The sequence below is a fragment of the Cherax quadricarinatus genome, chromosome 8 (genome assembly GCF_038502225.1).
Source record: "Cherax quadricarinatus isolate ZL_2023a chromosome 8, ASM3850222v1, whole genome shotgun sequence".
Classification (NCBI taxonomy): domain Eukaryota; kingdom Metazoa; phylum Arthropoda; class Malacostraca; order Decapoda; family Parastacidae; genus Cherax; species Cherax quadricarinatus.
Window position 1 is genome coordinate 30,817,766 of NC_091299.1, and position 15,176 is coordinate 30,832,941.

At 45.8% G+C, this 15,176-nt stretch overlaps 1 protein-coding gene across 1 annotated transcript in view; it reads left to right on the forward strand.

The window, feature by feature from the left end:
* Positions 1-14,998, forward strand: part of edl (ETS-domain lacking) — an 87,760-nt gene extending 72,762 nt beyond the window's left edge. The window contains exon 3 of the mRNA XM_070083015.1: positions 10,157-14,998. Coding sequence (XP_069939116.1) covers positions 10,157-10,371 — 215 coding nt within the window. The 3' untranslated portion in view covers positions 10,372-14,998. The remainder of the gene's footprint in view (positions 1-10,156) is intronic.
* Positions 14,999-15,176: the final 178 nt, after the last annotated feature.

Sequence of the window (15,176 nt, forward strand, 5' to 3'; positions counted from 1 at the left end):
CCAGTATTGGGCCCCTACTTAAACAAGATGGGTCCTACACAGATGACAGCAAGGAAATGAGTGAGCTACTCAAGTCCCAATATGACTCAGTTTTTAGCAAGCCGCTAACCAGACTGAGAGTCGAAGATCAAAATGAATTTTTTATGAGAGAGCCACAAAATTTGATTAACACAAGCCTATCCGATGTTATCCTGACGCCAAATGACTTCGAACAGGCGATAAATGACATGCCCATGCACTCTGCCCCAGGGCCAGACTCATGGAACTCTGTGTTCATCAAGAACTGCAAGAAGCCCCTATCACGAGCCTTTTCCATCCTATGGAGAGGGAGCATGGACACGGGGGTCGTCCCTCAGTTACTAAAAACAACAGACATAGCCCCACTCCACAAAGGGGGCAGTAAAGCAACAGCAAAGAACTACAGACCAATAGCACTAACATCCCATATCATAAAAATCTTTGAAAGGGTCCTAAGAAGCAAGATCACCACCCATCTAGAAACCCATCAGTTACACAACCCAGGGCAACATGGGTTTAGAACAGGTCGCTCCTGTCTGTCTCAACTACTGGATCACTACGACAAGGTCCTAAATGCACTAGAAGACAAAAAGAATGCAGATGTAATATATACAGACTTTGCAAAAGCCTTCGACAAGTGTGACCATGGCGTAATAGCGCACAAAATGCGCGCTAAAGGAATAACAGGAAAAGTTGGTCGATGGATCTATAATTTCCTCACTAACAGAACACAGAGAGTAGTCGTCAACAGAGTAAAGTCCGAGGCAGCTACGGTGAAAAGCTCTGTTCCACAAGGCACAGTACTAGCTCCCATCTTGTTCCTCATCCTCATATCCGACATAGACAAGGATGTCAGCCACAGCACCGTGTCTTCCTTTGCAGATGACACCCGAATCTGCATGACAGTGTCTTCCATTGCAGACACTGCAAGGCTCCAGGCGGACATCAACCAAATCTTTCAGTGGGCTGCAGAAAACAATATGAAGTTCAACGATGAGAAATTTCAATTACTCAGATATGGTAAACATGAGGAAATTAAATCTTCATCAGAGTACAAAACAAATTCTGGCCACAAAATAGAGCGAAACACCAACGTCAAAGACCTGGGAGTGATTATGTCGGAGGATCTCACCTTCAAGGACCATAACATTGTATCAATCGCATCTGCTAGAAAAATGACAGGATGGATAATGAGAACCTTCAAAACTAGGGAGGCCAAGCCCATGATGACACTCTTCAGGTCACTTGTTCTATCTAGGCTGGAATATTGCTGCACTCTAACAGCACCTTTCAAGGCAGGTGAAATTGCCGACCTAGAAAATGTACAGAGAACTTTCACGGCGCGCATAACGGAGATAAAACACCTCAATTACTGGGAGCGCTTGAGGTTTCTAAACCTGTATTCCCTGGAACGCAGGAGGGAGAGATACATGATTATATACACCTGGAAAATCCTAGAGGGACTAGTACCGAACTTGCACACGAAAATCACTCACTACGAAAGCAAAAGACTTGGCAGACGATGCACCATCCCCCCAATGAAAAGCAGGGGTGTCACTAGCACGTTAAGAGACCATACAATAAGTGTCAGGGGACCGAGACTGTTCAACTGCCTCCCAGCACACATAAGGGGGATTACCAACAGACCCCTGGCAGTCTTCAAGCTGGCACTGGACAAGCACCTAAAGTCAGTTCCTGATCAGCCGGGCTGTGGCTCGTACGTTGGTTTGCGTGCAGCCAGCAGCAACAGCCTGGTTGATCAGGCGCTGATCCACCAGGAGGCCTGGTCACAGACCGGGCCGCGGGGGCGTTGACCCCCGAAACTCTCTCCAGGTAAACTCCAGGTAAGTATAGGGCCCCTGCTCAGACAAGACAGATCCTACACAGATGACAACAAACAGATGAGTGAGATACTGAAATCTCAATATGACTGTGTTCAGCGAGCCACTAATCAGTCTAAAGATAGACTGATTATGCCATGGAGAAGGAGCATAGACACAGGTGAAATTCCACAGTCTTATCTAGCCCCACTCCATAAAGGTGGAAGCAAAGCAGTAGCTAAGAACTATAGACCAATAGCTTTAATGTCACACATCATAAAAACCTTTGAGAGAGTTCTAAGAAGCAGGATAGCAAACCACTTGGACTTCCAACAACTGCACAATCCAGGGCAACATGGTTTCAGAACAGGTCGCTCCTGCCTCTCGCAACTATTGAACCACTTAGATGCACTGGAAAACAAACAGAATGCAGATGTAGTATACACAGATTTTGCAAATGCCTTTGACAAGTGCAATCATGGTGTAATAGCAAAATGCGTGCTGAAAGGATAACTGGCAAAGTAGGCAGATGGATCTTCAACTTTTTAACCAATCGAACACAGTTGTGGTAAACAGTAAAATCGGAAGCTGCCATAGTGAAGAGCTCTGTTCCACAAGGCATAGTACTCGCCCCTATCCTGTTCCTCATTCTCACATCAGACAGACAGAAATGTAAACCATAGCACTGTATCATCCTGTACAGACGATGCTTGGATCTGCCTTAGAGTGTCATCCACTGAGGATACGGCAAATCTCCAAGAATCTATAAACCAAGTTTTCCAGTGGGCAGTGTAGAACAATATGATGTTCAATGAAGACAAATTCCAACTACTCGGTTTTGGAAAACTGGAGGAAATAATAGTTAGAACTGAGTATACTACAAACTCTAATCACACAATTGAGCGGAAAAGTAACGTGAAGGACCTGGGAGTGGTAATATCCGAAGACCTCACCTTCAAGGACCACAACAATGCCACTATCACATCTGCGAGGAAACTGATAGGATGGATAATGAGAACATTCAAGACAAGAGATGCTAAGCCAGTGGTGATCCTTTTTAAATCACTTGTTCTCTCTAGGCTGGAATACTGCTGTACATTAACATCCCCATTCAAGGCAGGTGAAATTGCAGAGCTAGAGAATGTACAGAGAACTTCTACTGCACATACAAGTTCCATCAAACACCTTAACTACTGGGAGCGCCTGGAAGCACTTGACTTGTACTCACTGGAGCGCAGTCGAGAGAGAAATATAATCTACACCTCGAACATTCTGGAGGGACTGGTTCCTAATCTGCACACAGAAATCACTCCCTACGAAAGCCAAAGACTTGGCAGGCGATGCGACATACCCTCAATGAAAAGTAGGGGCACCATTAGTACACTAAGAGAAAACACTAAGTCTCCGGGACCCAACACTGTTCAACAGCCTCCCACCAGCCATAAAGGGCATTACCAATAGACCCCTGGTTTTCTTCAGGAGGGAGCTGGACAGATACCTAGAGTCAGTGCCGGATCAGCCGGGCTGTGGTTCGCACGTTAGACTACGTGCGGCCAGTAGTAATAGCCTCGTTGATCAGGCCCTGATCCACCGGGAGGCCTGGTCGTGGACCGGGCAGCGGGGGCGTTGATCCCCGGAATGCCCTCCAGGTAAGCAGATCCCAGGTAGACTGAGTTCGGCCGGTAGACCAGCGGTCGGTGCTGCAATGGTCCTCAATAGTGCCACCTGGTGTCAGGTGATTTTTGGCGGGGGCCAGACTAAGACACCAACAAGAGTGCCTGGTGTTTGGTACCTGGTGCAGAGTGATTGGCTCTTCTCAGTTCATCAGTAGGTTTTCATTTATTTCATTTTTGTTCCTTGTTGTGTCACAATAAACAGGAAGTAATTCTTCTGAATTAACTACAAAGATTCAAGCTGTATAACCAGGTCAACTGCATATAATTTTTTTCATTTTTTTCTGATTCTTGAATTTTCTCTCTCTCTCTCTCTCTCTCCCTCTCTCTCTCTCTCTCTCTCTCTCTCTCTCTCTCTCTCTCTCTCTCTCTCTCTCTCTCTCTCTCTCTCTCTCTCTCTCTCTCTCTCTCTCTCAACCGCAGCCTCTCCAACACCCTCCCCCTCCCTCCCCAACAAGGATCACAACAGTGTCACGATGGCACGTGCAAAGAAAATGATAGGATGGATAATGAGAACTTTCAAAACGAGAGATGCCAAGCCAGTGAGATCCTTTTCAAATCACTTGTTCTTTCTAGGCTGGAATACTACTGCTGTACATTAACATCTCCATTCAAAGCAGGTGAAATTGCAGATCTAGAGAGTGTACAGAGATCCTTTACTGCACGTATAAGTTCTGTCAAGCACCTTAACTACTGGGAACGCTTGGAAGCACTTGACTTGTACTCGTTGGAACGCAGGAGGGAGAGATATATCATAATCTACACTTGGAAAATCTTGGAAGGAATGGTCTCAAATCTGCACACAGAAATCACTCCCTACGAAAGTAAAAGACTGGGCAGGCGATGCAAAATGCCCCCAATAAAAAGTAGGGGCGCTATTGGTACACTAAGAGAAAACACCATAAGTGTCCGGGGCCCAAAACTGTTCAACAGCCTCCCATCAAGCATTAGGGGAATTACCAATAAACCCCTGGCTGCCTTCAAGAGAGAGCTGGACAGATACCTAAAGTCAGTGCCGGATCAGCCGGGCTGTGGCTCGTACGTTGGACTGCGTGCGGCCAGCAGTAACAGCCTAGTTGATCAGGCCCTGATCCATCGGGAGGCCTGGTCATGGACCGGGCCGCGGGGGCGTTGATCCCCGGAATAACCTCCAGGTAACCTCCAGGTAACAACCCCACTTCTCTCCGATAACACCCGACCTTCTGAGCCACCTTCTATTTCCTTCCCCTCCTTTATCCTCCCTCTCTCTCCCTCCCCTCCTCCTCCCCCTCCCACTGCAACACAATACTTATAATGCCTTACTGGAATACGCAACATAGCATTATGACTTTAACATCAGTCTTTCCAAGGTAAATTTTAGCAACTTGCCAGCATTGTCACCTACCTATTCCCCCCCTCCCCTCCCCTCCCCTCCCCCCTGTTTTCTCTTCCCGCCCCTCCATAACCTCACATGTCTTCCCCTTCTTTACTAAGCAATGGAAGGACGTTATTGCTAAACTTTTTTGAATAGAAGACTTGATGTCCTCAGCGCTCTACTGAAGTCTCTCAGCTCAGGCTGACACTACTGAAGTCTCTCAGCTCAGGCTGACACTACTGAAGTCTCTCAGCTCAGGCTGGCACTACTGAAGTCTCTCAGCTCAGGCTGGCACTACTGAAGACTCTCAGCTCAGGCTGACACTACTGAAGTCTCCCAGCTCAGGCTGACACTACTGAAGTCTCCCAGCTCAGGCTGACACTACTGAAGTCTCCCAGCTCAGGCTGACACTACTGAAGTCTCCCAGCTCAGGCTGACACTACTGAAGTCTCCCAGCTCAGGCTGACACTACTGAAGTCTCCCAGCTCAGGCTGACACTACTGAAGTCTCCCAGCTCAGGCTGACACTACTGAAGTCTCCCAGCTCAGGCTGACACTACTGAAGTCTCCCAGCTCAGACTGACACTACAGAAGTCTCCCAGCTCAGGCTGACACTACTGAAGTCTCTCAGCTCAGGCTGACACTACTGAAGTCTCCCAGCTCAGGCTGACACTACTGAAGTCTCCCAGCTCAGGCTGACACTACTGAAGTCTCCCAGCTCAGGCTGACACTACTGAAGTCTCCCAGCTCAGGCTGACACTACTGAAGTCTCCCAGCTCAGACTGACACTACAGAAGTCTCCCAGCTCAGGCTGACACTACTGAAGTCTCCCAGCTCAGGCTGACACTACTGAAGACTCTCAGCTCAGGCTGACACTACTGAAGTCTCCCAGCTCAGGCTGACACTACTGAAGTCTCCCAGCTCAGGCTGACACTACTGAAGTCTCCCAGCTCAGGCTGACACTACTGAAGTCTCCCAGCTCAGGCTGACACTACTGAAGTCTCCCAGCTCAGGCTGACACTACTGAAGTCTCCCAGCTCAGGCTGACACTACTGAAGTCTCCCAGCTCAGGCTGACACTACTGAAGTCTCCCAGCTCAGGCTGACACTACTGAAGTCTCCCAGCTCAGACTGACACTACAGAAGTCTCCCAGCTCAGGCTGACACTACTGAAGTCTCTCAGCTTAGGCTGACACTACTAAAGTCTCTCAGCTCAGGCTGACACTACTAAAGTCTCTCAGCTCAGGCTGACACTACTAAAGTCTCTCAGCTCAGGCTGACACTACTGGATGACAGGAACAAAATAGTAACTTGTGTTCTCACCGTGTAACTATCACGTAGGATAGTGTAGCAGCACACTGCTAATGTATCCAATCTTGCAGATCATAAGACTCTTCACAGGTGGCGGAAAAGCAGCTGAGGTCACCTCATGACCCCCACTTCCCCCATCATTATGTTGTCACCCCCTCCCCCACACACTACCCCCAAGCACCCCCTCATACATTTCCCTAAGGGGTGTGTGGATTTTTTTGTATTGTGTGTATGTGTGAACGTGTGTGTATTATTGTACCCACGGAACAAGTGGTATTGATCAATAACACTGCGCTAGCCGAGGAGTCGAACCCATGCTGTTTTGGCCTGCCTCATGGTGAGAGAAAACGACTCCTTGGCTAGTGCAGTGTTGTTATTGATATGTATGTGTGTGTGTATATATATATATATATATATATATATATATATATATATATATATATATATATATATATATATATGTGTGTGTGTGTGTATGTATAATCAGAGATAAAGCCAGGATTAAGATTTATAATAAGAAACTTGTGTATAAGTGATGCTTCAACAAAATGGCGTCTGTGAAGACTAGAAGAATGAGGGGTTGTCATCGTCACAATCAGAGAGCACTGTGTCAACATCCGTGGCTTATACTCTTCTCACTTCTATCAGCAGATAACACAAGTATTGCCACAAGAAAGATAAAATGTTTTTAGATGAGAAAGGACCACTCCCTCATACAAGTACTTAATCAACTTTGCTATGCACGCTTCTTGGCCGCTAACAGCAACAGCCTGGTTGATCATTCAGAGTGTGTGATATATAAGAGTTACCTCCGACACAAAGGAACAGATACAGTGGCCAGCTCATTTTGCCGACGAATTGGCTAGTTTATTGCGTCCTAACATCCATCCTGTGGTGTGTAGTGGTTAGTTTATTATACATCCCATAACCATCCTGGGGTCGGTAGCGGCTACTTGACTGTGTTCACTTATCCTGTGGTCGGTGGCTCAAGAGCATATAGACACAGAATAGATCTTAGAAGTAGGCCATTAATTAAATGTAAGAGCAGTAGGCCTGCCATCCGCATGCCTTGTGTAAGGAGATAAGAGTAGAGGCACGTAGTATCTGGGTACTAATGTCCCACATCCTGTCTGTTTTCTGGGGTTTTGACACTTATTAACGAGCATAGCGACCACGTGGATAGATGGTCGGTGGGAATTAGAAATTTCGCCGCCAGTGAAGAACAAGGAGGGACGAGGCCTGTTATATGGTCAAGCAGACAGGATTCATGTGATTCTTCTTTGCAAAGGCCTGATGTGAACTGGAGGGTGGAGTGGTGTGGGGTTGCTGGGGCATTAGTGTGTGGGTTCTGTCTAGAATTTACCACTTGTGTGATTCTCCATACGAGGTGTTATCAAAAAGTTCCTGGACTCTTACGGAAAAAAAGAATATATGGGCTTACCTAATTACCAAATTGAAGTTGTCTCCGTGTAGATACTCTCCTTGGCAGGCTGTACACTGATCCCAGCGCCTCTGCCACTTCTCGAGACATTACCCCTTACGCCGCCCCTTCGAGTAAAGGAACTTTCCGAAGTTTGGGTGGCTGGTTAATTGGGCTTAAAGCCCATCATCAGCAACACAGAGGGTCGTTAAAGCTGCATGTGACCTGTTCACCACCAGTCAAGAACACTTTAATATCCAAAAGGTGGATTAAAACCAACTTTGTGTATAAGTGAGAATTATATACCTGTGTAAGTGGTGACTATTGTTTAGTATGGGTTAAGATGCTGTATACTTTTGTACTTGTTACTGACTTCAGAAAATTTAAACTTGTTAGTTTGTTTCCTTAGGTATCCCCAGTTATAACATATATTTTATATTTTGTATTGTATGTGTATTAATTTGAGAATTCTTTTGGTAAAAGTAAATGAATATGAGGCTTGTGGGAATGACCTTATAAGTAAAGGATCTAGGTGAGTAAATAGTGTTACTGAGGGTAGGAAAGGTATTCAGTTATCACCTGGATATACCTGGAGTCTACCTGGAAGGTATTCAGGGGATCAACGCCCCCGCGACCCGGTCCGTGACCAGGCCTCCTGGTGGATCAGGGCCTGATCAACCAGGCTGTTACTGCTGGCCACACGTGGTCCAACGTACGAACCACAGCCCGGCTGATCCGGCACCGACTTTAAGTATCTATCCAGCTCCCTCTTGAAGGCAGCCAGGGTGGGAGGCTGTTGAACAGTCTTGGGCCCCGGACACTAATGGCGCCCCTACTTTCCGTTGGGGGTATTTTGCATCGCCTGCCCAGTCTTTTACTTTCTTAGGGAGTGATTTCTGTGTGCAGATTTGGGACCATTCCATCCAGGATTTTCCAAGTGTAGATCATGATATATATCTCGCCTGCGTTCCAGCGAGTAGAAGTCGAGTGCTTCCAAGCGTTCCCAGTGGTTGAGGTGCTTGATAGAACTTATATGTGCAGTAAAGGTTCTCTGTACACTCTCTAGATCTGCAATTTCACCTGCTTTGAACGGAGATGTTAATGTACAGCAGTATTCCAGCCTAGAGAGAACAAGTGATTTGAAAAGCATCATTGGCTTGGCATCTCTTGTTTTGAACGTTCTCATTATCCATCCTATCATTTTCTTAGCAGTTGTGATCGTGGCAGTGTTGTGATCCTTGAAAGTGAGATCCTCAGACATTACCACTCCCAGGTCCCTCACATTATTTTTTCGCTATATTGTATGATCAGATTTTGTAGTATACCCTGTTCTAGTTATTATTTCCTCCAGTTTTCCATAACGTAGTATTGGAATTTGTCCTCATTGAACATCATATTGTTTACCGTTGCCCATTGGAAAACTTGGTTTACATATTCTTGGAGGTTAACCGTGTCCTCAATAGATGACAGTCTGCAAAGGATGACACGGTGTTGTGGATTACATCTCTGTCTGATATGAGGAACAGGATGGGGGCGAGTACTGTGCCTTGTGGAACAGAGCTTTTCACTTTGGCAGCTTCCGATTTAACTCTGTTGACCACTACTCTTTGTGCTCGATTGGTTAGAAAGTTGAAGATCCATCTCCCCGCTTTGCCAGTTATTCCTTTAGCGCGTATTTTGTGCGCTAGTACACCATGATCGCGCTTGTCAAAGGCTTTTGCAAAGTCTGTGTATATTATATCAGCATTCTGTTTTTCTTCCAGTGCATCCAAGATCATATCATAGTGATCCAGTAGTTGTGAGAGGCAGGAGTGACCTGCACTGAACCCATGTTGCCCTGGATTGTGCAGTTTTTGGGAATCTAGGTGGTTTACAACCATGCTACTTAGAACTCTTTCAAAGATTTTTATGGTGTGGGACGTTAGAGCTATTGATCTATAGTTCTTAGCTGATGCTTTTCTGCCACCTTTATGGAGTGGACATGTAACATTGTACTGTATCTATATCCCTCAGTCAATTGGCATTCTATTGACAATCATGGTCATAGTGTTCAGGATAGTGACCACAAGACTATCTGTAGGTTTTACATTTTGTTTGATCATTATATGTGTATTTACCAAACTACTAAAGTACTTGAAACGTTTATACTGAAGATTGGTACATAAATCTTGTTATGTTTTCATAGTGGGTTAGAGAGCTACACAGGTTCTTAACTGCATTCCCATAGTATAGACATATTAGACAAATATCCTAAATTTACTTACTACTAATAAGACGGTAAGTATAAATCTAGATGTACTTCTGTAAACCCTATTGTGATCTAGTTCCTAGGTTTTTTGTGTATCCTGCGCTAACATCCATAGGATGAATATGAGGTGCACAGTAAACTAACCGCGTCGGTGGCAAAATTTTAAAAAAAGGTAAAATTCCTAGCTTAACTATCATATTGTACAGCTTTACAGAAACCGTCAGTATTTTCCACCTCTTCATCTCCTTCTACTTCGTATGTCTAGATATTTACTTTATCGTATATTTAACTCGGTGTTGTTACCACTTTTGCAGACCCGCGGACGTGGAGTCGGGAAGACGTACACCGATGGCTACACCATGTGTCCGAGGCTCACCAGCTACCCCGGGTGTTCCCCGAAAGGTTCCTCATGAACGGCAAGGCTCTGTGTCTCATGACCCTCGACATGTTCGTGCAGAGGGTGCCCCTGGGAGGCAAGCTTCTCTACAAGGACTTTCAGCTACGTCTGTGTAACGCTATGTACGCCTGATGGGCGTCAGTGTAATGCAGTGTACGCTTGATATCGTCAGCGTTGCGCTGCTGTGTGAACTTTGTGTCAGCAGCTGTGTACCTCTTCACAATCTAATGTTTGTGGATACCTGCACCAAGTGATGTGTTGAAATCAAGATTTATCCGGGCGAAATACAGTGCAGAAATCATAACTTTCTTGGCCAAAATGACGTGTAGGAATCATGACTTTCCTGGTCGAAATGTGGTGTGGGATTCATGATTTTTCTTAGATAAAATGCAGTGCAGGACTGAGCACTTTCCTGGACGATAGTATATGTGGTAGTGAAGTCTACCTGGACGAAGTGAGGTGTTGGTCTCAGTACTAATATATAATGTATGTGAATTTTATTCGTAAAGGAAAAGAGTGAGAGAAAAGTCTTCGATGTTTGTAGATCGTTGAGACCTCCAGAGTGCCTTCCTCCCCCCCCCCCTCTGTACGTCAACAGTCAGGTGTACAGAGGTACTTAGTGTTATAGATTAACTCACGTGAGCACAAAAGATATGTGACGTGTGCTCAAGCTTTCTCTGCACCGAAATAATCCAGCACATGAACTGTAACTGCTGATGAAAACCTTAAGGGATTTGAGAATGGCAGAGACGCTTTTGATAAGAGTCCTGACGCCATCATGATGGCGTCGATGGTGTAGTTCTCAATCTGTTGATTGTGTCTTGAAAATATTATTTATATATATATATATATATATATATATATACATATATATACATACATACATATTTTGCTAGATAATCGTAGGAGGTGAGGAAAATATAGAGGGTAAAACTAACTGGAGAGAGTTACTATGTTAAAGACAATTCATCTAGAGAGAACATTGTGGGTGATATGTGAATATTTTGGGTGATTTGTTTACTGGCGATTATTAGTGCTGCGGCAGGTGTGTGTGTGTAGCTCTTGGTCCCATTGCCAGTGATGTGGGTAATCTCTCTCTCTCTCTCTCTCTCAGCAGTATGTGATGGCACCTTCACATCAAGGGCGGCATCGTGGAGAACCGACTATAAACTGAATTGAAACACTAGTTTGCTTGGCTTTCTAAGGTTATATTGACCTTCCGGGGTTAGTAATATATTCTCTTCGTCATATTCTTAATTTTTCGCTCTCACTTTCATTCCTCCATGGCGTTACTTCACGCTAATATGGAACTGTAGGATCTACACGGATTTAGTCTATTATTATTGTTATTATTAATCTTAAACAATTTAAAGTGTGAGAACTAGAGTGACGGTAACGTTGGCAACTTGAACGTCTCTCAGTAGCACAGAATCAAGCGTCAGGTTGCTGCCTAGCCTTTCCTCCGGGATTTACCTGTGATTTACCCCTAACCTGTTTCGGGAGTTTCCGTACTTCCGCAGCCCGGCCCTGTGCCGGGCCTCCCATTTGTCTGGTCGACGAGGCTGTTGCTGCTGACGGCCCTCCGGCCCACATAATCATCATAGCCTGGTTGATCTGGCATACTGCGGAGGCAGTGATCGAATTTCTTCTTGAACGCTTGTACACTTGTTCCAGTAATGTTTCTGATATCTACTGATAGTAGGTTGAGTACTTAAGGTCCTAAACTATTCATGTATCAGCATCTACGGTCCTAGACTCCAGGACCACGGATGATATATTTTTCTCGTATTTTCTCCATGACGACTGGTACGTTATGTTAGCATATTTGGGACCAGACCCTCCACGTGTATGTTATCATGCATCTCTCGCCTTCTTTCCAGATAATACATCTTCAGTGTTTGAGGCGTTCCCAGTAGTTTCAACGCTTTATTGGTCATATGAGGGTGGTAAAGGCTCTGTAGTTTTTCCAACCCTCTTAAGACAGCACCCTCTCTGAACGGTGCCGTCAATACCAAGCAGTACTTAAGACGAGAGAGCACTAGTGGATAGTGGTTACTTACCGTCCCTTTCCTGGACAGTGCCTACTTACAGTCCAGTCCTTGGACAGCGCCTGTTTACCCTTTCCCTGGTGGAGAGTGGCTGGTTGGCCTGCATGTGGATGGGTGTCCAGCAGGCAGTGTGCTACCCCCGCTCCAGTATGGCCCCCAACAACGCATCTACCAAAACAGGAAACCAGTACACGGCACTTCCTGGTATCTGCCTAGCGAGGGGATGGGACGCACATCCGTCCACCCAGCACCCCTCATCCACCCTTCCTCCTTTCCCCTCACCCCTTCTTTCCCTCTCTTCCCCTCCCCGCCCTTCCATCTCTCACCCATCGTCCACCACCCCATATTTGTGATGGGGCTTCCTTATTCTTCACCCCCCCCCCTCGCCACTCGTAGATTCAGCCACATCACCTCCCCCCCCTCCCCACACCATCAGCACCCGTGCTGTCGCCCTGGCCTTCACCTGGTTTGTCAGGGACACAAGCAACATCTATAGTCATGACATCCAGGTGTCAGACCAGTGGTGTGTTCACATCTACATGTCAGACCAGTGATGTGTTCACACCCACATGTCAGACCAGCTGTGTATTAACGTCCATATGTCAGATCAGTGGTGTGTTCACTCCCAGGAAGTGTCACTGTCCAGTACTGTGACAGTCCTATACTGTGGCCAATACTGTGACACTGTCCAATACTATGACACTGTCCAATACTATGACACTGTCCAATACTGTGACACCAAAACTGTGAAACTGTCCAATACTGTGACTGTCCAACATTGACACTGTCCATTACTGTGACAGTCCAATACTGTGACAGTCCAATACTGTGACACTGTCCAATACCGTGACTGTCCAATATTGACACTGTCCAATACTGTGACAGTCCAATACTGTGACAGTCCAATACTGTGACACTGTCCAATACTGTGACACTGTCCAGTACTGTGACTGTCCAATACTGTGACAGTCCAATACTGTGACTGTCCAATACTGTGACACTGTCCAGTACTGTGACACTGTCCAGTACTGTGACACTGTCCAGTACTGTGAGTCCAGTACTGTGACTGCCCAATACTGTGACACTGTCCAATACTGTGACACTGTCCAATACCGTGACTGTCCAATAATGACACTGTCCAATACTGTGACAGTCCAATACTGTGACAGTCCAATACTGTGACACTGTCCAATACTGTGACACTGTCCAGTACTGTGACAGTCCAATGCTGTGACTGTCCAATACTGTGACAGTCCAATACTGTGACACTGTCCAGTACTGTGACACTGTCCAGTACTGTGACACTGTCCAGTACTGTGACAGTCCAATACTGTGACAGTCCAATACTGTGACACTGTCCAATACTGTGACACTGTCCAATACTGTGACACTGTCCAATACCGTGACTGTCCAATATTGACACTGTCCATTACTGAGACTGTCCAATACTGTGACACTGTCCAATACTGTGACACTGTCCAGTACTGTGACACTGTCCAATACTGTGACAGTCCAATACTGTGACAGTCCAATACTGTGACACTGTCCAATACTGTGACACTGTCCCATACCGTGACTGTCCAATATTGACACTGTCCATTACTGAGACACTGTCCAATACTGTGACACTGTCCAATACTGTGACATTGTCCAATATTGACACTGTCCAATACTGTGACAGTCCAATACTGTGACACTGTCCAATACTGTGATACTGTCCAATACTGTGACACTGTCCAATACTGTGACTGTCCAATACTGTGACAGTCCAATATTGTGACACTGTCCAGTACTGTAACAGTCCAATATTGTGACTGTCCAATACTGTGGCACTGTCCAATACCGTGACTGTCCAATATTGACACTGTCCATTACTGAGACACTGTCCAAAACTGTGACACTGTCCAATAATGTGACACTGTCCACTACTGTGACACTGTCCACTACTGTGACTGTCCAATACTGTGACACTGTCCAGTACTGTGACACTGTCCAATACTGTGACACTGTCCAATAATGTGACACTGTCCACTACTGTGACACTGTCCAATACCGTGACTGTCCAATATTGACACTGTCCATTACTGTGACACTGTCCATTACTGAGACACTGTCCAAAACTGTGACACTGTCCAATAATGTGACACTGTCCACTACTGTGACACTGTCCACTACTGTGACACTGTCCAATACTGTGACACTGTCCAGTACTGTGACACTGTCCAATACTGTGACACTGTCCAATACTGTGACACTGTCCAATACTGTGACACTCTCCAATACTGTGACAGTCCAATACTGTGACAGTCCAATACTGTGACACTGTCCAGTACTGTGACACTGTCCAGTACTGTGACACTGTCCAATACTGTAACACTGTCCAATACTGTGAAACTTTCCAATACTGTGACACTGTCCAATACTGTGACACTGTCCAGTACTGTGACACTGTCCAATACTGTGACACTGTCCAGTACTGTGGCACTGTCCAATACTGTGGCACTGTCCAGTACTGTGACAGTCCAATACTGTGACTCCAATACTGTGACTGTCCAGTACTGTGACACTGTCCAATACTGTGACACTGTCCAATTCTGTGACACTGTCCAGTACTGTGACACTGTCCAGTACTGTGACACTGTCCAGTACTGTGACTCCAATACTGTGACACTGTCCAGTACTGTGATAGTCCAATACTGTGACTCCAATACTGTGACACTGTCCAATACTGTGACACTGTCCAATACTGTGACACTGTCCAATACTGTGACACTGTCCAGTACTGTGACACTGTCCAGTACTGTGACACTGTCCAATACTGTGACACTGTCCAGTACTGTGACACTGTCCAGTACTGTGACACTGTCCAGTACTGTGACACTGTCCAGT